Source organism: Dermacentor silvarum, chromosome 1 (genome assembly GCF_013339745.2).
Source record: "Dermacentor silvarum isolate Dsil-2018 chromosome 1, BIME_Dsil_1.4, whole genome shotgun sequence".
NCBI lineage: Eukaryota > Metazoa > Arthropoda > Arachnida > Ixodida > Ixodidae > Dermacentor > Dermacentor silvarum.
The window spans coordinates 87,982,323-88,003,791 of record NC_051154.1 but is presented as its reverse complement, the minus strand read 5'-3'; the positions used below and the strand labels follow the sequence as shown (position 1 = coordinate 88,003,791).

The 21,469-nt window shown below is 45.2% G+C and overlaps 1 protein-coding gene across 1 annotated transcript; it reads right to left on the bottom strand.

The window, feature by feature from the left end:
• Window positions 1-1,578: 1,578 nt before the first annotated feature.
• LOC119431897 (uncharacterized) lies at window positions 1,579-21,269 on the bottom strand. The gene is made up of 8 exons (XM_037699341.2): window positions 21,042-21,269; window positions 18,431-20,657; window positions 17,830-17,930; window positions 17,067-17,731; window positions 10,701-10,863; window positions 4,996-5,053; window positions 1,813-1,912; window positions 1,579-1,753 (listed from the first exon to the last, which is right to left on the bottom strand). The coding sequence occupies exons 2-8, from the start codon at window positions 20,632-20,634 to the stop codon at window positions 1,685-1,687; spliced, it is 3,360 nt and encodes a 1,119-aa protein (XP_037555269.1). The 5' UTR covers window positions 20,635-20,657; window positions 21,042-21,269; the 3' UTR covers window positions 1,579-1,684.
• Between the last annotated feature and the right edge of the window lie 200 nt (window positions 21,270-21,469).

Sequence of the window (21,469 nt, the reverse complement as noted above, 5' to 3'; positions counted from 1 at the left end):
GTAGTCCGGGGCAGCAGCGCTGACGATGTGCAGGTGACAGCAAACCAGGGGTGACTCCGCTCACGCTGCGTACACTTAACGCACTCGACAAACACTAAAGTAGTGCAAGGGAGAGGAATTCGGCATACGCATCGCCCACGTGGTACGATGTTCAATTCGGCTAGCGAAATTTCGGACGGCATTTCAGATGCTAAGTTCACGTGAACAAAGCTTGCTTTCTTGAGTCGAACGAGTAATTTCAATTCGTGCGAGGCGAACTAATGAGGGAAGCAATGTGCGACACCTCAACACCACGGTCCACCAGGTTGTGTCCCTCAACGTGCGACAGGCGGCTTTGTTAAGCCTTAGGCCTAATGCGTCGCTACTTTGACAACCGGCATCCAAAAAAAAAAAAAACACCCAAAATGGGCACAAGAACAGGCAGCCTCGAGGAGACGTTAGCTCTGTGAAGTGGTCCTACTCCGCTCGGTGCACACAGCATCCGAGTTGACGGCGCCCACCGTCCCAGACGGTGTCGGAGCGCCCGGTGCCAGGCCGCAATACCAGTCAGCCCGTAGCGGCACCCGTGGCTCGCGGCCACCCGGCTCCCTGAGCCTCGACTTCCGAAGTCAAAGATATAGAAGAAGCTATTTACATAAGAAATTCGGACCACCCACGAGGCTTCCGTACTCACTCGCTTCAGGCTTGCCAATGCTCCGCGGGCGCTAGGCCTCGCTCTCCCAGGATGCAGACCACGTGGCTCTCGTACCGACGAGTGTACTTCAAAACACTCGCGAAAAGGCTTAGCATGTTGAAAAGTTCAAACACGCTACAGCAACCGCCGCCTCGCTCAAGAAAGCACACCGCCGACACTAGCGATCAAAATCCACGCTAGGACTACGCTTCGGTTGAAACATCTCGAACCGAGCAAAACTGTTAAAATTATCGTCCGATGCCCCAAGAGACCCACGTTGGGCAGCCAGATGTGGGGTCTCACACATGTACTCTTGGGACAAAGGAACGACAATCCAGTAGTGCAAACAATCAAAGGGCATTTATTGCACCTTTCATACACTAATACACACTAGCCGAATTACAACCAATAGAACATTCACACGGGCGCGCGACAAATCAAGGAAGTCCGACACACCGCGACCCGATAGCGAGCGAATACGTTCGCCCCATGCTATGACACCATCGCCTAGTCGTTCACGTGTACGGTCACGCGAACGGTGGCGCGCTCGAACGATCCGTGTTCGTCCATACCGGTGTCCCGCTCTAAGCCTCGCGCGACGGTCGCGCGAAGCGGGCCGGCGCACGCTAGAGGAGGTGCTGCCCATATTAATGAGACAAACAAATGTGGACCTCTATGGGCTATGTTCATTTGTTCAGTGGTCAGACAGCATGTATTTATATTAATGAGGACAAATGGTTTGAATAGTTTGGTGCCCATACATAAAGGCCATAAATCAAGTCATCCACTTTAACAAGGGTTACAATAACGATGCTCAACTGTAGTTCACATAAGCCAGGTTTTCTAATCAATACTCCACCTTAGCAGATTAGCATTATTATGTATCAAGAAAAGATTGTTCTCTCTGAAGGTGAGTCAATCATTTATTTACATCCCAAGTATACACATCCCATACAGCAGAATTTAATCACGACCAATTGCAAGTGGAAAAGACTAGCATTGCTGAACCATTCAAAGATTAGTGAATGGCTTGTTAATTGGAAAGTTAATGCAGCCTATCAAAGCTTTCTCTTGGATGGCCTGAAATACAAAAGAAAACACTTGTAAAAGACACTCACTTTTAAAAGAAATAGACTTACCTTGTTGTACAGCTGTGCCATAAGACGGTTTGTTCTGTACTGTTGCTCTCTACGCAACCTTGTTTTCGAGTCAATAACTTCAGGAAGCTTTTGATACACCCTAGGAAATAAAATAAAAGATAGCAGACTTTAGCAATTCCTTCGGCTCTGAACTCATTTACTGCAACAGCAGCATTCTCCCATAGTGAAGGTTACCATTTTATTTTCGCTTGCCTGCTTTTTCCTCAAATAATCGATTGCATTCACCCACTACAGGGAAAATGGACAAGAACCCAGAGGTTATAGGGCTGACTGTTAATGGGGAGGGTTGTGGTCATACCAAAATGTATTAATTTAAAGTAAGAACTTGAAAAAAAAAATTATTTATTATAATATTTAAAAGGTAATTATAACTGTGTGATAGTACAGAAAGAATAGCATGGATTAGATAAATAGGTTCTGACTTTTTTCTTCTTTGTGATGTACGAAACTGCGTTTTTGTATAGAATAGTAGTGCATGCTGTAGAACTCTCAGACTCTCCCTGTCTAAATAGACTAGATTTATTTAGTTAAAATGTACAACTTTATAACATTTTATTCACAGCTGTTTGGCTAATGGCTTATGCTATTTTTTTTTCCGAGGCAGTTCAAAATTTTACTATTTAAATACATTTGATTCAGATAATCGTCAACAAGGTTCAAGACCAAGCTAGTTAGTGTTCCATGCTACTACAAATTGCAGCACACACCAGGACAAAGACAAGAACAGACGAAGACAAGTGCTCATTGAACTTCTCAGATAATCTTTGTGCATCACGCTTGTTTTTGTTTTTGAGTTATCAAGGTGAGGTGGCCTTTTGGTCAGTGCAACAAGTTTTGAGAACTTGTGTAACACAGTCAGATTTTTTTGTTTCAGTTTTTCAGTAGGACAACGTCCAAGCATCTAGATCTGCCTGACGTGACAGAAGCGTGGAAATTGAAATGACCTTCAATCTTGAAGTCTCTTTACACCATGTAAATTCATATTTTGTGTAAATCAATATCTAGGCCGCAGGTAGGGAGGTAGCTGCTGTGTTAAAGATGTCTTGCTTTTCAGACTCGGTGACTCGTTTTAAAGGTCCCACCTCGATGACTCGTTTTAAAGGTTCCACCTGGGGTAATGAACTCTGCATGAGGCCAAAACTTCTACTACAACTGCTGTCATGACCAAAATGACGCACTGCCATCTATGAGATTTGAGCGATTTTATTTCCCTGTACATTTGCAGTGCTGCTATATCAGGCACTTGGCAGCTATGAATCCTGCGAGCTACTGTATAAACAACGTGGCGATGCCACAGCAGCATCACTGTTCCAACTAACTTATTCTCGGTGCATCCTCTATTTATTTTTTAAAATCTTTTATTTACAAATACCTTACAGGCCTTCAAGAAGCCGTTGTGTAATGGGGGAAGTACGTGAACATATTTGTAAGAAGTCAGGAGGCAGAAAAAAACATCAGTACAACAAGACGAATATTCACACAATCCAGCAGAATGGAACACTAATACGATATTAGCAAATACAATAACAAGAGCAATAACAAAAAACAGTAAACACAATCACATAATTTTTATTTAATCTCAAAAATATATAGATATAGAAAGTGAGGATCACTGAAATGCTTTTATTAGCTTGTAGAAAAATTCAGGAAAGAAAAGAGAAGGCAAGACGTATTAGACAGTTGAATTGCATATTAATCGATTAGAAGATAGAGAAATGCACCGTGTTTCAATTGGCAAGCAATGTTGCCTGGCAGAGCGTTTAATAAACGGACCGCACGAGGCAAAGCTGAAAAATTAAAAGCGTGTGTATTGCGATAAATTCAGCGTAGCTGAACTGATTGTTCAGTCTTTGGGACGTCGAGGATGCTTTTTGCAGGTTTGATAAGGAGAGACCAACTGTGTGAAGGAATCTATGAAATAATAATAGAAGGGAAATGTCACGACGAGTAGTTAGTGGTTGCAATGAAAGGTCGAGTTTTATTTGTGTTACACTTGACTGATTACTATAATTTTTTTTAATGAAACAGCTCGCTCTATTCTGGATGCTCTCCAGGAGTTCTATGGGGTATTTTTAATCGGGAGACCATACAGAAGACGCGTACTTAATTTGCTGGCGTACAATAGTTATGCAAGCTCATTTTCGTAGTGGGGTAGGTGCAGTTCTTAAGTTGCGGCACAGGAATCCTAATGATCTGGAGGCGTTAGCTGAAATGGAGATGATGTGATTAGTCCACGAAAGATTGTGCGTAAGGAGAACTCTTTGTGGTGTGGTCAACTACATTATGTTAGAATCAAAATGATAAGAAAAGTGAGAGTTCACAGTTTTTCGAGAAAAAAAAAAAAACTACTTTGCACTTTGACATGTTTAGAGACATGTGGCATGTAACACACCAATCACGGATATGTTCAAGATCATTTGGAGTGCCACGTGAGTATGTGCCATGTTTGAGACATTTAATCATCACTGTCTGTCTGCCTCCTTTGTGCCACCGGCACTCTTTTCACAAACACGATAACAAAGAATTGGCAGAAAACACACCGCCATCTTGTCAAGAATGATTTCTATGCGATGCAATGTATTTCTTTTCCACTGCAGTACTTTTTTTTTAATCCTTACATTGAATTAATAAATTTTTATACGACCGCACCCCTCTCCCATAACGAACCGCCCTATACTGGGCTCTTTTCCAGTTTCCCGTAGTAGGTGAGCGCTATGAAACAGCAGACGTGTGTGTTAGCGGTGCCACGTAATGTAATCCTCATCCACTACAATATTGCTCGGTCTGACCTCTGAAGTACATGCACAAATGCCACTGCTCTCAGAGTCTGTGTGGAGCGCAAAGACTTGCACTGAATGCCCAGCGCTGTTGTTGTGGGATAGCTCAGCAGTTAGTGCGCTACACCCCCATGGAAATAGGCTCAAATCCCGGTGGAGGCCGTTGTGGTGAAAATGCTTTTTCCTTCGTGCTGTGGCAATGATGAAGCTGGGGATTACAAAGGCGCCCAACGAAAAAAATCATCGCTGTTTGTCGTTGATGACGACTAGTTGTCAGCGTAACCGGATGGACAGATAGATGAACAAGGCAAACCGAATTTCGAGCACTTAACTGATGTCACAGTAAACTGTTTTAACTTCCAGTTTCATAAGCTAGGAAACCTACCTCTCGGTCTGTTCTCTCATTTCCTTGTGTGTAAATGTCTTCTTTGTAGAGGCTCTTCCTTCATTTGAGGGAAAAAAAGAAAAAGAGGGGCACAATTAAGCATGGCTTCCATTTTCACTGGTCATTTAACATCCAAGCTGGAGCTGCACTCAGCCTAACAGTCTACATCAATTCAGTTGAACATCTATCTAACAAACATGGATGTAACTTATTACCGGATATAAAAAGTGAATGCAAAATTTGGTTAGCCATGCTATATTGCAGTGAGTACTATTGTACTGCTATAATGAAAACAAAACTGCAAGATTCAAGGCAATATCAGCTATAGCAAAAGGAATATTTGCTTGCCCGTATTATTGTATCTATCCTGCTAGTGAAAATGTCAAGTACTCAGCAAGAGCAACTATAAATGGCACGTTCTGAACGCACATGCTAGTGATCACATGGTTGCTTCTTATCGATGGTGCAAAGTGCATTTGTAATTAAGTTTGTCCTACTTAGATTCACATCAACCACAGAGTTCCAAGATAGATGGCAAGAAGTTCAAAACGTTGCATTTTGTCCCCTCTCATTTTACCCCACTTTGTAGTAAAATTAGTAGATGAAGAAAGGGACAAAACAGTGTGAACAGCCATACTGACTTGTCAATAGCCATACGTTACAGCCCTAGAATTGTGCTATACGCCATCTCACCAACTCTGTGAAGTGCAAAATATGGGGGGTGCCGTGGCAGCCAAACGTGCACAAGAATATGCCATTGGACACCCTCCACGGTACATTTGATTTGTTATGGCTTAACTAAACTGCAGAGAGAGGTTTGGGTTGCTTTGTTAGAACCTAGATAACTGCTTTTAATAGTACTTATATGAATGTAAATAATAATGTGCTCCACTGGGGTAAAAAATACACTAGTCCTTCATGAAATTGACTAATTATTCATTAATTTGAGATTAGAGTTAAATATTCTGCAAGAAAGCTATGAAGCCTTCACAAAACATCGTGCTGATAATACACACTGCACAAATGACCTAGAAATAGGAAAATGTCAAAGACTTCATTTAGCACCTTCGCTTCCGTATGGCCGTTAGTTAAGTTATCATATTCGTCCTGTGTCATGGCGACCATTCTGCAAGCCGACAAAGGAAGTTGAGTCCACGGACAAGATGCAGCCACATGGAGTCCGGTCTAGAAAAGGCAATGACTGTGACAAACTCTAGGCTGGACAATTTTCATTTGGATGGTCTTCACAGAGTCACGCACGACTTACGTGGCAATATTACACAGAGCAATTAAAAGATTTGGTTCAAGTTCACCAGACGTTATCGGAATGCGAATCTCAACTACCAGCAAAACCATGATTGTGGCATGTTGTAGAAGTGAATGACAGCATTCGAGGCACATTCCACGCGAATAAAAAAGTCACTGGCTGTCATGAGGAGACAGACGGGCAGCAAACGCAACAAAAAGCGGTTTGTGGAAGAACTGTCGCCGTCTTTGCCTCCCAGGAGTGCTATCGTCATGGCCAACGCACAAAACTTCAAAGCATGCTGTGAATGCCTCCCCAGAAAAAAATAATAAAAGAAACCATTCATCACTGACTTTCAAGAAGACTTACAAACTGAATGTTTACGTCGTCTGCTCTCATCAGCAGATAACACGGTTGCAGATTAACACACCATGAAAGGCTACCATTTGTCTGTGTGTTTGCTTCCCTGATTGGCTGACAAGGCTCCCAGCTTTGGTTGCACTACACATAGTCAGTGTGACAAAGTATATTGTTACGGGGAGAAAATATATGTATTTACAATATATACAGTTAGAAGGTTGTACCTCTGTGTCCAGGGTAACACCATCAACCGAGCTCCGAAACACTTCAGCCTCTTCTTCACCAACCCACGCCCTTTGGTCCACAGCGGTACAAACGCGTACGTGACAATATGAACAATATCCGCTTAAGAGATAGTGACACCACTTTCCGCCTTGCTTCCGGTACAGCACAATCGAGCGGTGCAGCTAGGCTAGTTATCCGTTGGGAGAGACGCATCAGGCGACAACACCTCGTACATCTTCCCGGTCTGTCAGTGCCTGTTATTTTAGGTCGAGACTTTCTATATTTTGATATTTGATAGACATCGGGTATTTTGATAGACATCGCCAGCGGAAGTTACCAAGAGAACGGAACGGGTGCATTGAAGCGTTTCGCAAAAGCGCCCGTGCCTGCGGAGACACGCCAGTCTCCGGGGGCGGCGCGAGTGGGCCACACCCAGCCACAGCCGAGCGAGCAAACAGTAATCGGTAAAGGCGATGAAAGCAACGAAGAGACGGTGGCACAACATTGGGCCGCGGCATTGCAAGGGGCAGTGCACCCACTTTTGTCAGAGGTCAAGACTGCCGAAGAGAAAAAGGGCACGACTGTCATCGCTGTTGTACGAATACGATGCCATTTTCAAGGACCATCCGGGCCGCACTACGCTAGTCAGGCACAGGATAGACACGGGTGACACTGCGCCGTGGAAATGTAATCCTCGGCCAATAAGCTTGACTAAACGGAAAGCACTTAACAGCGCCTTAGACGAACTTATCGACACAGGCGTTATGGAAAGGTCAAACAGCCCATGAGGCTTCCCGGTAGCTCTAGTCCCGAAGAAGGACGATACTTATTGCCTTTGTGTAGACTACCGCAGGCTGAATGTGGTTACGGAGAAGGATGCGTGCCCTCTACCCTCCATTTCCTCTTTAGTATCTAACACAGGCAGGGCGAAATACTTTACGACGCTCGATGCTAGTCGTGGATATTTTCAGGTCGAAATGGATGAGCGTGACGAAGAGAAAACGGCTTTCACTTGTTACCGCGCGCTCTTTCAGTTCCAAAGAATGTCTTTTGGCTTAGTCGGAGCTCCCGCTACTTACCAGAGGTTGATGGACCGAGTTCTAGGAGATGCGAAGTGGCAACATGCTCTCGCATATCTCGATGACATAGTGGTTTAATCGAAAACATTCAACGAGCACTTGCGCCACTTGAGAGACGCCCTAGACAGGCTGAGGTCCACGGGTATCACGTTGAACCCGAGTAAAGCTCAGATAGCTGCGAACAGAATAACGCTGTAGGGATTCACGTTGGACAACGGCCGCATTCTGCCGAGTGAGAATAAGCTCGAGGCTATACTAAGGTACCCATCGCCAAAAGATATCAGCGAACTGAGACGCTTTCTGGGATTGGTGAACTTTTATCGCCAATTGATTCCAGACTGCGTAGCAGTGCAGGTGCCTTTAACGAAGCTCTTGAGGAAAGACGAGTGTTGGACTCGGGGTCAAGAGCAGGAGGCGGCACTGCGTGGCCTCACAAAGGTGCTCGCTGACACGGCAGAGTTGCAGCTGCCCGACTTGAATAAGGAGTTTGTGATTCAAACAGACGCAAGCGACCTGGGTCTAGGTGCAATTTTGCTTCAGGAGCACGGAGGGATTCTCCGATTGGTTGCGTTCGCGAGCCGTTCGTTGACGCCGGCAGAAAAGAACTACTCGGTGACAGAGAAGGAGTGTCTCATGATAGTTTTCGCTCTGCGAAAGTTCGACTATTATGTCGACGGAGTGGCATCCACGGTTGAGACTGACCACATGGCTCTCACTTGGTTGAGGCGCTTGAGCGAGCTGAGTGGCCGCCTGGCGCGTTGGGCACTGCTGCTGCTGCGTTACGACTTTAACGTGCACTACCGCAAAGGAAAAAGCAATGCCGCAGCTGACGCACTTTCGCGAGCGCCAATCTGAGGCGAGGGAGAAACCCTGGCCGTAGCCCGAGTAAGGGACGCGGAACAACCGTTGATCCTGGGCGACAGCGTGAACCACGTAGATGTTGTCGGTTCCGCAGGAGTTGTCTTCAGCAGAAAGGAGCTGTTCGAGGCTCAGCAGAAGGATCCGTTTTGTCGAAAAGTGCTCGATGGGCTCCGGGAGCCAGGCGGCGCGGCCGCCGCGCACATGGAGGCAGCTGGTATTGCTGTGAGCGCGCTGGATTCCTATCTGCTGAATTCCGAAGGTGTCCTGCTGAGGCATATTCCCACCGAGAAGGACACAAGTGAGGCGTTTAAGGTGGTGATACCACGCGCGTTGAGAGGAGCACTGCTACACTACTTTCATGACTCGTGCATCGCTGGGCACGCGAGCGGCCCCAAGACTTACATTAAGTTGTGTCGCTTCGCTACCTGGCTTGACATGAAACGGGACGTGATTCGCTACGCCCGCTCGTGTCATGTGTGCCAAAGCATGAAGCCCCGAGGCGGACGACCACCTGGCTTCATGCAGCCTATCGACAGCCAGACTCCCTGGCAAATCGCGGCGTGTGACGTCATGGGACCGTATCCCACAACACCGAGCAGGAACAAATTCTTGCTGGTGGTCACGGATCACTTCAGTAAATGGGTAGAACTTTTCCCTCTACAGAAACTGACGGTACAAGTGATCATGGATAAGTTGATGGAGGTTTTCACCAGGTTTGGTTTTCCGGAGCAGTTGATAACAGACAATGCGTCCTACTTCACTGCGAAGGTGTTCGTTGACTCATGCGCCGCACTTGGCATTAAGCACAAGAAAACGACAACCTACCACGCTCAGTCGAACCCCACTGAACGAGTCAATCGCAACATCAAGCACATGCTTGTCGCGTTCTCTGAAAGGCATAAGGACTGGGATACCTACTTCCAGAGATCGGGTTTACATTGCGATCGACAGTGAACCACTCAACTGGGTATGCGCCTTCTTCTCTCAACCTGGGGAGAGAGCTGCCAAATCCAATGGATAGGGTTCTCGCGGATCGCAGCGAAATGCCAGTCGCGCCGTCAGCACGAGCTGAATACGCGACGCATCTACGTGCCAAGATCACGGAAGCTTTACATAAAGCATGCTGTAATCTTCGCACTGCTAGGGCACAACAGAAGGCGCAGTACGACCGCTCGGAACGTCCACTACGAAGTGGGCGATCTGGTGCTTCGACACCAGCACGTTCTCAGCGATGCTAGCAAACAGTTCGCTGCCTCGCTGGCGCCGAAGTGGACCGAGCCGTATCAAGTGCGAGAGAAGGTTTTCTCGCTTGTTTACCGGCTCGAGAACAAGAAAGGAAAGCCGATCGGCGGACCGGTACACGTATGCGACCTGAAACGCTACGTGCCGCGTGATGAGCAGTGGGACGACGATCAGGCCCTCTCTCAACCGCGATCGGTGAGAGAGAGCAGTTAGAACTGAACGGCGAGCCCACAGCCGCGCTACAATTTGCACAGCAGGCGAAAGTAATCTGACTGCTAGTTGCGTAACCCGACGACTGTGAGGAACATTCGTAAGTCCGGGTGGCGTTGCATACCGCGTGAGCATATAGCCGCGCCGGCCTGGCACCTTGGTAGTTCCTGCCGGGGAAGCGAACGTCTAGTGACCACGGAGCAGCGAGTATGGACGACGAGTCGTCGAGGCCACGACGGGAATGTGGCGTGAACGTTCGACGGGTAGCTCCCGAGGGTAGCCTCCGAGGGTAGCCTCCCCCCTTAATGAACCAATTTGAAAAATTCTTGCGGTAGAACGCTCCCTCCCTATAGGGCACGTAACAACTTCCAGTGTATAACAAACATTTTCTATGTGTCCTGGTGAGGGGCACGTTAAGTCACACACCAACTAGTGCAGCATTGAGTCCTTTTATGAGCACACAAATGCACAAATGGACAAACCTAAGCTTCCTGGTGGACGAGGCTGCACCTGATTTCGGCCTTGCAGCTGCACCTGCAATGGTGCTAAGCGCTGCTTTTGTCGTCGTTCGGCCAGGATGGCAACCTGAGTCTGCCTTGCCTCCGAACGCTTGATCAAGCGGCTACAGCGGGCTGCAAATGCCTCCTGAAAAAAGAGTCATCCTTTGATTAAAACATGAAACCAGTAAGTGCAGTTTAACATAATTGCAGCAGTGAAAAAAAAATAAAAAAGAGAGAGAGAACACACAATATGAAGCACGTAGGACGGGAGCCCATCCTGTTTGCCTCATGGTGGATGTTCCAGCTTTTTCAGCACTCCCAATAAGTCAAACCACTCAAACCAACTAGCCAAACTTTCTGCCAATAAGTTTAGCCTTTTAGACAGCTTTTTCACTAAAGCTGGCACCCTGTGCCAACCTACCTAAATATAAATGATGCAGCTGACACTACTCAAAACACCTATACCACATAGACACAAAATATTGCTTCTGAAGAAAGTTGTGGCAAGCTTTGTACAGCCAGCTTACAAAACTAGTTTATAAATACAGTGTGGTGGAACAGATCTGACCTGTTCTAAAGTCTAACGTGTTCTGTCATGCAATATATATAACAGCCTATACAGAAGCTTGCAAATACTCCTTGTGAAGATGAAAATTTTCATCACAGCAGCAGGCAAAACAAATAGGCAAAAAAAAAATAATGATTGCCTTGACAGTAGGCTGATGTGTGAAAATATAATTTAGAACAGATTATGGCGCACAAACTTGTTTCCTATTGAAACCCCAGAAAAATTAATTAAGCAAGAGGCCACCAAGACAGGTGCTGCCCGTAGCGGCTAAAGCATGTTGTAGCAAACTTTACTCGACGTCCACTCCATAATGCAACAGTGCGCTATCAGAGCACTTTCCTTTTAAAACTGTGGTGCAAGCATGATGGTGATATATGGGATTTTATGGAGCAAGGGCCAATGATGGCCAATCAATGGTATAATGTAGTCGATGATGTGGTGAATGACAAATGGTAAATGTATAGATGTAGCATAGATGTAGCATGGCTGTACTAAGGTGTAAAGACTGTCACTGTAAAGTGAGTGAAATATATACGTGTTAAAATAATGACAAATCATGGTGAGGTCTGCTAAGGGCATGAAAGGTATGGTTTAAATTGATTGAGATACTGAAAAGTATAAATGTCAGTAGCACCACTGCCTTGTCAAGGCCCTCAAACGCGAGGGCCTGGAGGTGTGTGCTCTACAAAACGTTACTATCGCAGCAGAAGCCTCTGGTGGAAGGATGGTACACACATTCTTCTGTCAGGAGCACTTAAGTAGTGTGCTGCTGAGCAAAATAAGGTAATAATAGAGCACAGCTACTGTGTACGGTGGATGTGTGCAGGGCAAGCACACTGACATATGGTAAAGAAAAAATGGCCCAACGGATCGACACAGCAAACAGTTACAAGCTTTTAAAGGGATATGGACACAAAAGTTGACGGATGGTTTTTTGCGTCAGAACAAAAGTTGAACTGTTGAAAAAGCAGATTGTTGATTGCGCGAACAGATCGCTGGTTCTTGTCGCTCGATCGCTCCGTTCTGGAAATCTAGAATTCGTCGCTCGTCACCCGGAAGTGCTATGAGCGACTAGCCAATAGCGCGAAGCTGGAACAGGATGTACATCAGTCATGTACTACCGATTGTCACACGGAACGAGCAAACAACTAAATTTTAATATGTGCAAGGATAAGAACCTAGTGCAATACTCTTAGAAGTATTTACGCTGCTCTTTACAGTAAGACACATCAACTTAAATTAATAAAGCACGCGTCACGCCAGTTTCGGCACGAATTTGCTGCCCTCATACCGGCAACATCGGGGAGATGTCGCTCAAAGTCGTCGCTCACGTGCGTACGACTTGTAGGCGACGAGCGAACGCGACAGCCATCTCCGCCGCGTCGCTTGTCGCGCGCAAGATCGCGTGCATGCGGTTAATACTTAAGTGTCTGGTGCAGAGCGAAATCTTCACGCTACGGTTCGCGAAAACCTGACCGGCACTTCCACGGCCGCCTGCTCTTCTTCGTCGCTTGACGCGGAAGGCTCGTAACTGTAAGCAGTAATATTTTTTGCCAAGTTGGAATGGTCCTCATCTTCAGACAAGTACTCATCGCTGGTAGACACACCAGACTCGAATCCATGCTCGCGATGGCAGCGTCAGCGCGCTTCGAATGACTGTGGCCGGCCGGCTGGCTATCCGACGAGGGTGTCGTGACGTCACGCCTTCCAATTCCCGCGGGTCGGGCTGCGAGGCGCGCGCTCACAAAACGCCAAAAATAAAGCCATCGGCTCAAAAATGAGCAAAGTGACTGCTTCTTTTCGGTATAATCACACAATGAGGATTCATTTTCAGCATTTTCATAAAATTTTCAGATTTCGTCTCCATATCCCTTTAACTGCTTATACTGTAAAACTCAGGAAGTGTCTGGTGATCAATTCAAACACACGTGGCACAAACACACCATCTTGCGTACCACACTCTGGTTTAATTTACTACTAAGCACTCCACATCCCTGCTACATGTGACCTTGCAGTGGGCTATCTTAGTTGTGCAAAAATGCACAAATGTTCCACAAGCTACATCTGTGTGATCGAATCAAACTCACATGGCCTAGACAAAGCACCCTGCCTACAGCTGTCTGCTGCAGTACCCTACTCTTCACACGGCGGCAGCACTCCTGAGAGGGTGCACCACAGTATGTCCTCTATCAAGGCCAATAAGGTAAATTTTCTGGAGTGTGAAGGAATGGAGCATCCACCAGCATACTTTTTTTGGGAGGACCTTCTTCTGAATCGTTCACTTGTGACTATAAAATGTATTCTAAAAGATGGCACTCATCAAACACTGTATGTGCTTTCTGTACAACAAAACTCCTAGCACTAAATGAGGTGTATACCTTTTTGACGCATATCATTGAAAGGAAGGTGAACAAACAAAACACCTAAGAAACAAAGACAGGACCAAGTATGCTCTTTCTTGCATTTCTGTTTTGTTTGGTTGCAATTCCAATATGCACAAACTTGCCCATCTCACAACTGTTCTGTTTGATGTACCATCTCTATTCCATGCGATGTAAAATGCTGGAAATAGTGCAAAAAGACAAGGCAAGGACACAGAACAGGCACTTGGAACTGTTTTCAGAACCTTTTCAGTTACCTTTTTCTCACTGTTTCATTTTTTTTTTTTTTTTTTTGCTGTCTAGTCACCTGCTGATAATTCTTCCAGTGTTCTGTGCGTGCAAGTGAAACAATTTCAAGAGTCCCTTTCATGCTGATCACAACCACATAAAGCTAACAATGACAACAAGGAAAGCATAGGGGAAATTTCATGCTGATGGTGATTTGGTATAATGATACAATGATGACGCTTTCAAGGGAAAGTTTTCACCTACATGTGCTAGTGTCCTACCAGACACACAGTGGAGCTATTCAGAGACTCACATGGACCATTTGAGGTTTCTCTCAAAACAGCGCTGATTCTTACACATGGCCTTTCCAATGGTCAAGAGAGAGAGATAATTTATTAGAAAGGCAGAGAGGTGCGAATCTAATATAACGAATGTGAACCTAATACAATGGGAGTGCTGGCCTTTTTAACTGTTCAGTACCACATGATGGTGTTGAATGGCAAAATAGGGAAGGTTAACAGTGCGAGCATTGAGGTTTTTTAGGAGCCACTACCTGCATACCTCTTATTTTTCACAATGGGTCTCAAATTCACATTTTATTCAGCACAACTGCTAGCAATTTTCCTAAACAGCCGTTTTTCTTTAAAGCTTGCTAATCATAAAACAGAAAACTTCCAAAGTGTTGCCTGAAAACAGCTTTTCCATGAGACAGGAACTTGCATTGTCATCAGCAAGAAAAATAACGGGACTCCATTTGTTATGACTTCTACTGGCATACTAACCAGAATTCACCAAAAATAATCCTCATTTCAGCTCTGCTCAAAAAACTACATGTATGCACTACTGCAAAAAATGTAACGGCCAATCAACCGCTGTCCACAATTACTGAAAAAAAATGTAACAGCCAATCAACCGTTGTCCACAATGGGATGCTGTCCTCAACTTTTTTTGTGATAGGGCGTATTTCCCATGCTGATCTGTCATGACTGAAAGCCAGAGATTTATGTAGTAAGGGAAAAAAACAAACTGCAGGCAGTGCAGTCTGTGAAAAGGTGCCAGACAGAACCACTAGTTGAGTCAGAAAAGCTGGTTGAGTAACTGGCATAAGTCCATGGCATGAACAAGAATAATGTCAGGAGTGGCAGGAAGTGAGCGTGAAAGGACAAACGACATATCCCAGGCTTTGCAAGGAGTGTGCACAGAGGCTCCTCAGGCATGGCACTCATAGGAGTGTTAAAGGCAATAGTTAAATCACAAGCTATTCCCTTCAATTAGACACTTTCTTCGGTTTCTTTTAGATTACCATGGCTACACTTGAAGCACATCCCATTTTTACAGGTTTTCTTTTTCTTTTTCATGTTGCTTATATCTCCAGTGCTACTAGCGAAAGATTTGCATCTGTTTATCTCTTATCTTATGCATTTGTCTTCATACCTGCTGCCATCACATGCACATTGTGACCAAAGGCTTCAAACCATAAGAGTTCCTTCAAAGATAACTTTCTTAAAATATTGTGTTGCAGCGAAGAGAGAGAGAGAAGGGAGGAAGGAAAGGCAGGCAGGTTAACCAGACTTTGTCCAGTTTGCTACCCTACCATGGGGAAGGGGAAGTGAAAGAGAGAGAGAGAGAAGACATGTCTTGATCGCACTTTCACGTGCACTAAGCCAGGTGCAGCAAATCTAAAGTTAGGGCACTCAAGTCTGTCGCCTTCAGGTACTGTAGAAGAGCTCGAATAGCTTTCTGGGCTGATGAGCTGTGAGGCCAGGCTCCCAAGACCTTTGCTTCTGTAAATGGCCTATAGTCCAGTCTATTCAAGGTATACTGGAGAGTTTGGCATTGTTTATCGAAGCGAGAACAGTGGCACAGATGATGATCCATGGTCTCTTCACACTTGTACTTATCGCATATGGGTGAGTGTAGTAAAGAGAACAGCTATGCAGCCATGTACTGATGCATAATCTCTACAGATCTTTAACGAGGCTCATTTCAAAGTTTTGAGGCACTGAATGACTTATAGCATTACTGATTTTAAAAATACTGGGATGTTACAACCGGTAGCCGTGGCACTGTGAACTTTTGCGTTGGCTCTGTGGTAAAATAAACCGCTTACTACAGTAGACTTCCGTTAATTAGATTTTGCGGTTTAGTCGATCCTGGCTCAAGGTCCCGGCCAGCGCTTATCCATTTCTACGGGCCCAAACGTTATTTTGATCCTAGAATTGGCATTCACTGGATAATTTGAACTTGACCAGTCCACATGCATGTGCCTAACCAATATGGTGACCCCGCCAACGGCCCCTTTAGGGGCAGTGTCTGTCTCGGCGGAGCTTAGGGGACAGTAAATATGTTGAACACACGTCATCTCCCATCACAAACGCCTATTTTCGGCCCGGCCTTAAAAGATTTTTAAGCAATAATGGTAGCTCACAATGTCTGATTATGGTGCTTACCTAATTCAAACGGGCGCCTTTTGCTTTCTAAGGAAATCAGGCCAAAAATTGCTTGCACGGTGAATCGGATACGAAACCAAAACTGCCGCCGTGTGTTCTTACCCACTACTGCACTACATGGCTGTATTGCAGTGAAGCTGACTTTAGGAAACCGGCCACCATTTTACAAAATTGGGTGCGCGTTAGATTTCTACGTTAAGTTTCTACTTTCGACACAAAGAAAGTTGGCATGCATTCGATTCGGAGGCATGTTACACTCAAGTAACTACTACCAAATAAATCAGCGGTGTGTTTTGCAGTCTTTTTCTTTCTGCGTCTTAATTCGACCCACTAGATAATTCGATCAATTTTGTCAGCCCTGTCAGGGTCCAATTAACAGATGTCAACTTACTATTAATCTCCAACGAACTCAAGTGCCAGTACTGATGTTTTTACTTCCCTCATCCTATGCCTGTCAGCACTGTTGTCTAATATCACGATACAAATTCATAAAGTTGGTTATAATAGCATAAATGACTTGCACTGATATCATGACCGCCATGCTGGAAAACCCCTAAAATTACAAAATGCTCTGCATCATACTATCTGCTTATATCCAGCTTACTGCTGCCAACACAGTGGAGACTGCAAATGGTTAATCAATGTGGAATCTGTGACATCAAATGCAAGCCACCTATGAACTGTCGAGCATAATGCAAATCTCGTCAATGGTGTCAATTACCTGCAGACTCTCCCCTTCCTTGACATCCTGGTGGTTCCTCTCTTTTGGGGACACTCCTTGTTTATTGCCAGGGTACTGAATGTTTGATCCCAAGGGTACTACCCATGCTACAGGACGCCTGGAGGCACCTTTCCTCCTGCGCGGTGAAGGGTGGTCCCTCGGCTTCTTCACCAATTGGCCACCCATTGACACAAAGCATCTTTCCTTGACCGCAGTGTCCTCATCATCACAGCTGGTAAGAAGCAATTGAGAAGTCTGCACAGCAACACTGTTGCTGTCTGCATTTCTGCACACCATTTCGGCTAAGTCCTTTTCTGGTGAAGTGGCTTGTGCTTCTGCTGAAGATGCTGTGCGACTGACGTCTGCTAAGAGGAACAGCTGCTCAAGTTTATGCAGCCGTTCGACTTCTTTTTGCAACTGCTTCAAGTAGCCATGTCTCTGTCGGTTAACAAGGAACCTCAGTTTTTCCAGCTCTCTATGAGCCATGCGCTTCAGCTTGCAACTCTTTCCATTCACTGTCAGCAGCTGTGATGAAGTTCCTTCAGACACACTGCTGTACGAAGCAGAAGAGTTTTGCTGACCATGCTCCTGCTGACTTTTGCAAGAAGCCAACATTTCTGGTGAAGAGCACGCTTCACTTTCATCCGATTTTGAAAGCCAGGGGTCTGGAAAGGCAAAAATTACAAGCTGCAGCAGGGCCTTTCAATGCAATACATATGGAATAATTATCTACTAAAAAAAAAAAAAAAGTTTTTCTTTTTACCTTCAGTGTTGCTTTGAGACATCAATGTTGACTTCGCTTCTCCATTCACGGGAGGTGTGCCATCCATCTTAGGGAAAGAGGACATGGTTGACAGTCCTATCCTGCAAAACATTTCAAAAGGTTAAACTGCCAACTCACAATACTTTCAGGCAATTAAGCTAATACTCATCAAATCTACTTTATTTTACACAGAATGTCAGTAATTTGCTTGCAATTAAAATTTTTTTTTATTGACTACAGTAGCATATGTACAACCATGCCAGAATGAAACACAAGCAAGTAAACTGGAAGCCAAATTTCCCATTTCCACTTTGGCCACTATGTATGACGCCAGGGCGATTCATTCCCAGAGGTTTAGTTTTTTTGGACAGAGTGCACATAGCTTCCAGCAACATTCCAATCACACATTTCACTTTGAAGTAATCAGGTGTGAGAAGCGTTCTTAATTTCTTCTCATTAGTATTTCATTCAGGTGTGATAGTACATCATTTCAGGTTCACCAAATGATGTTTATTTACAGCAGTTTAGCAAAACAAAGTTTCACTAGTTACCTCAATGTTGTAAATTGCTGCTAACGATTCAAGAAGCACAATATACTCACCCAATTTTGTCCTTCCTAATGAGCTTTTGGCACAATGCTGTTGTCTGCTTTGAAAGCACTGTGCTGGCCTGGGATGTTTTCGGTGCTAAATGTGATGCTGGACGGACAACGTACCGCTTCCGTGCCATGCCAGTGGCACCTTGTGCTGTTACAGCAGGCTGAGTATTTACCATGTTAGTGACTTCTTGCCTTTGAGTTACAGATGGGAGGCATGACCCAGAGACTACAAGCCTTGGATCACAATTTTCTTGCTTTTCTGTGGCTGGTTCAGCGCTGTGAATGCGAGGTAGGACGTCTATTTCAAGTGGCACCACTGCAGGCACATAAGGGAAACCAGAGCTGAGCCAATAATCAAGCCGACGCTTGTTAAGCTCACTGCAAGCGCGGGGAAGCTCAGCGGGTGTTGCACTTCGGGAAGCCAGTCCTGGTACAGCTGCAGGCAATTTCATTTTCATTCGGTTGTTGTTGATAACAGTAAAACCAGTGACATCCAAAGGTTCAGATTCTATATGAGAAGTATCAGAGGCAGCAACAAAGTTATCGTTACAATGCCTTCTCTGCAGCTGGCCGAATCCTGAAGCATGTTTTCGTGTCAAACTTGCACGCTTCTTTTTAAGATTCCTATGCTCTCTGAAGGTTCTATGGCTATAACACAGTGAAACGCTGTTTGCACAATCACATCTTGGCATTTCATGGCTCTTTCTGTCTACAGGTAGCTGAACAGCAGGCTTCAACTTGGCACAAACATAGTTCGATGTCCTATGGCTCACAAAAGCTGCATCTTTCTCCTTGCTGATTTGTTGGTGTCCACCCTTAGCAAGTGCAATATTGGAAGATTCTTGCTTTGCTGATGCAATACTACTCAAATCTGCTGCAGCACTGCCTGATACCAACAAATCAGACTGCTTTGTTGACACTTTCATACAAGTCTGAGTAGATAAAAGATCTGTAGCAGAGGGATAAGCTTGGACTCCAGCATCTTTGATTGAACACGCTTCAGTCTGGACAACAACATCACGAAAATGTGGCACAGAAAACTTGCGAGTCTTCTCATCAGGAGAAACACTGGCTTCATTGATGACACCACTTTCACTTGGCTCACAAATGTGCCTCTCTATATCATGATACCCTAACCCTCCATGTCCATGTATTCTATCACTAGTGCCAGAATATCCAATGTCTGCCCCATTGTCCCATTCTAAACGCTTGCTTGATGTGTAACTTGACAAAGAGGCTGGAGATGCTTTTCGTGGTACATCACTTATTGTAGAATGCTCCCGGGAAAGCATGCCCGAACAGCTTTGTAACTCGGTTTCACAGATGGACAGTTCGTGAATCACACTTTCTACAATGTCTTCAATAGATGCATCTATTTCAAGGTGAGAGTCCCATGACTGTAAACTGGCACCTCCACATGAAGAGGTTGAATACCTTGGTCCACAAATTTTAACACAGGGTTCTTTAATCAGTTGTTTTCTCTCCAAGCTTTTACCATTCACAGTTTCAGAACGCTCCAGCAGTGACTGTGGTACTACTGTCAGCACAGACTCGAGAGAAAGGGCCAATTCTCGATTACTTATCAGGTTGCCTTTTCCCACGTCATATTTTGAAGCAACTACTGCTTCCGAGGCTGAGAGGCATGTACCAGGATAAACATCGGAAGAAGCTGCATGCTCCGGTTCCAGCCTTTTTTCTGTACATGACTGTGCTTCTCCATCAACTGTTCCAGACATAGTGCAGCTGCTGCTTCCATGTTCAGTACTTCCTTGTGAAGTAGTCACAACTGGTATGCTCTCGCTACTAAACGAACTTGCAACCGATGTACCGCGTGATGCTACCGACATCAACGCTGGCGGCGCCGAGTACGATGTCGAGCAGCCGTCAGTCGGTTCCATCGAATCCTTTTGCAACGCCGGTAAAAACTTTTTCAACTCTAAGTTTGCATATTCATTTTCCAGTTTTTGTTCGTGCGAGGTATCTGCAGAAGGTGTCGGTGGCGACGACAGTGCTGTATCCGAGCGCAAACTTCCTGCACAAACGCCGGTATCACTACAGTCCGATGTACTCAAGCTCGTTCGTAATGTTGCCGCCTGGTTTTCGCAGAATGATGTCTCGCTGTCAGACTTGGCATCTGGTGTCGCATAACACAAAGGGAACAAGAAGGCTGACTGGTAACTTGACTGCGTTGTCATAGGTAGTTCCATCGCTCTTCAGCATAGCATTTTGCCTACGTCCAAGAAAAGAAAAAATTACGAACCTATTGAGCTGACAAGTCACGCAAAATTCCCACGATTTCACCAATGCAATGGGCTGATATGCAACTTGACCACCATGGAGGAAGGAAAAAAGTATTTCCTTACTCCATGCTAACCATAACTGTTCCACGATTAAGTTGACCAAAATCATTTACACGCCAAAGTTTCGATTAAAAAAAAAAAAAGCGTTCTATGCGACTTACAGCGCTAACATGACGTCAACTATCATAAAATTGTAAAACAAATTATTCAAGGACGTTAATGAATTCGCTAAGTTGTTTAAGTAAATAACAGCACGGTCAGCACAGTGGCCAGAAGAATAAGCATGCAGTAACCGTTGCATAGGGACGCCTTACCTAGACTTCAAGCACGACGGCATCATACGTGCTAGCACGAACTGCACGCAGGCAGCGTACGTACTGTACACAAGCCGGTCTCACGTTCAACATCCAGCACAACAGCACTTCACTTCTCATACGCGAACACACAACTCCACACAAATCACCACGTTACTGATCGCGCGCTGCTGCAACCGTCGGAACCGTTGGAACTGCTTGCCCTATAGCTACACATGCCACACAGACAACAAAAGTGACGCAAGGACACTCAAAGAGGCTCCTGCATACTGTTCCCGACATGCACCGATTGGCGCTGCTATAGCATGCGCTTGCGCTCTTTGTAAAGTAGCTGAATATTTCTAAACCCTTTGTTCTTTCTCCCGACCGTAATTGCTCAGTCAAGTAGGATATCGGTGCGCTGGACCTAAATTACATCTGCTCTTGAT

Coding starts and splice junctions, on each gene's coding strand:
- LOC119431897 (XM_037699341.2), bottom strand. CDS start 20,634: ATGGAACTACCTATGACAACGCAGTCAAGTTACCAGTCAGCCTTCTTG. Junction 17,732..17,829: donor GTCTCAAAGCAACACTGAAG/GTAAAAAGAAAA, acceptor TTGCCTTTCCAG/ACCCCTGGCTTTCAAAATCG. Junction 10,864..17,066: donor AGGAAGGGGAGAGTCTGCAG/GTAATTGACACC, acceptor CTCTTTTTTCAG/GAGGCATTTGCAGCCCGCTG.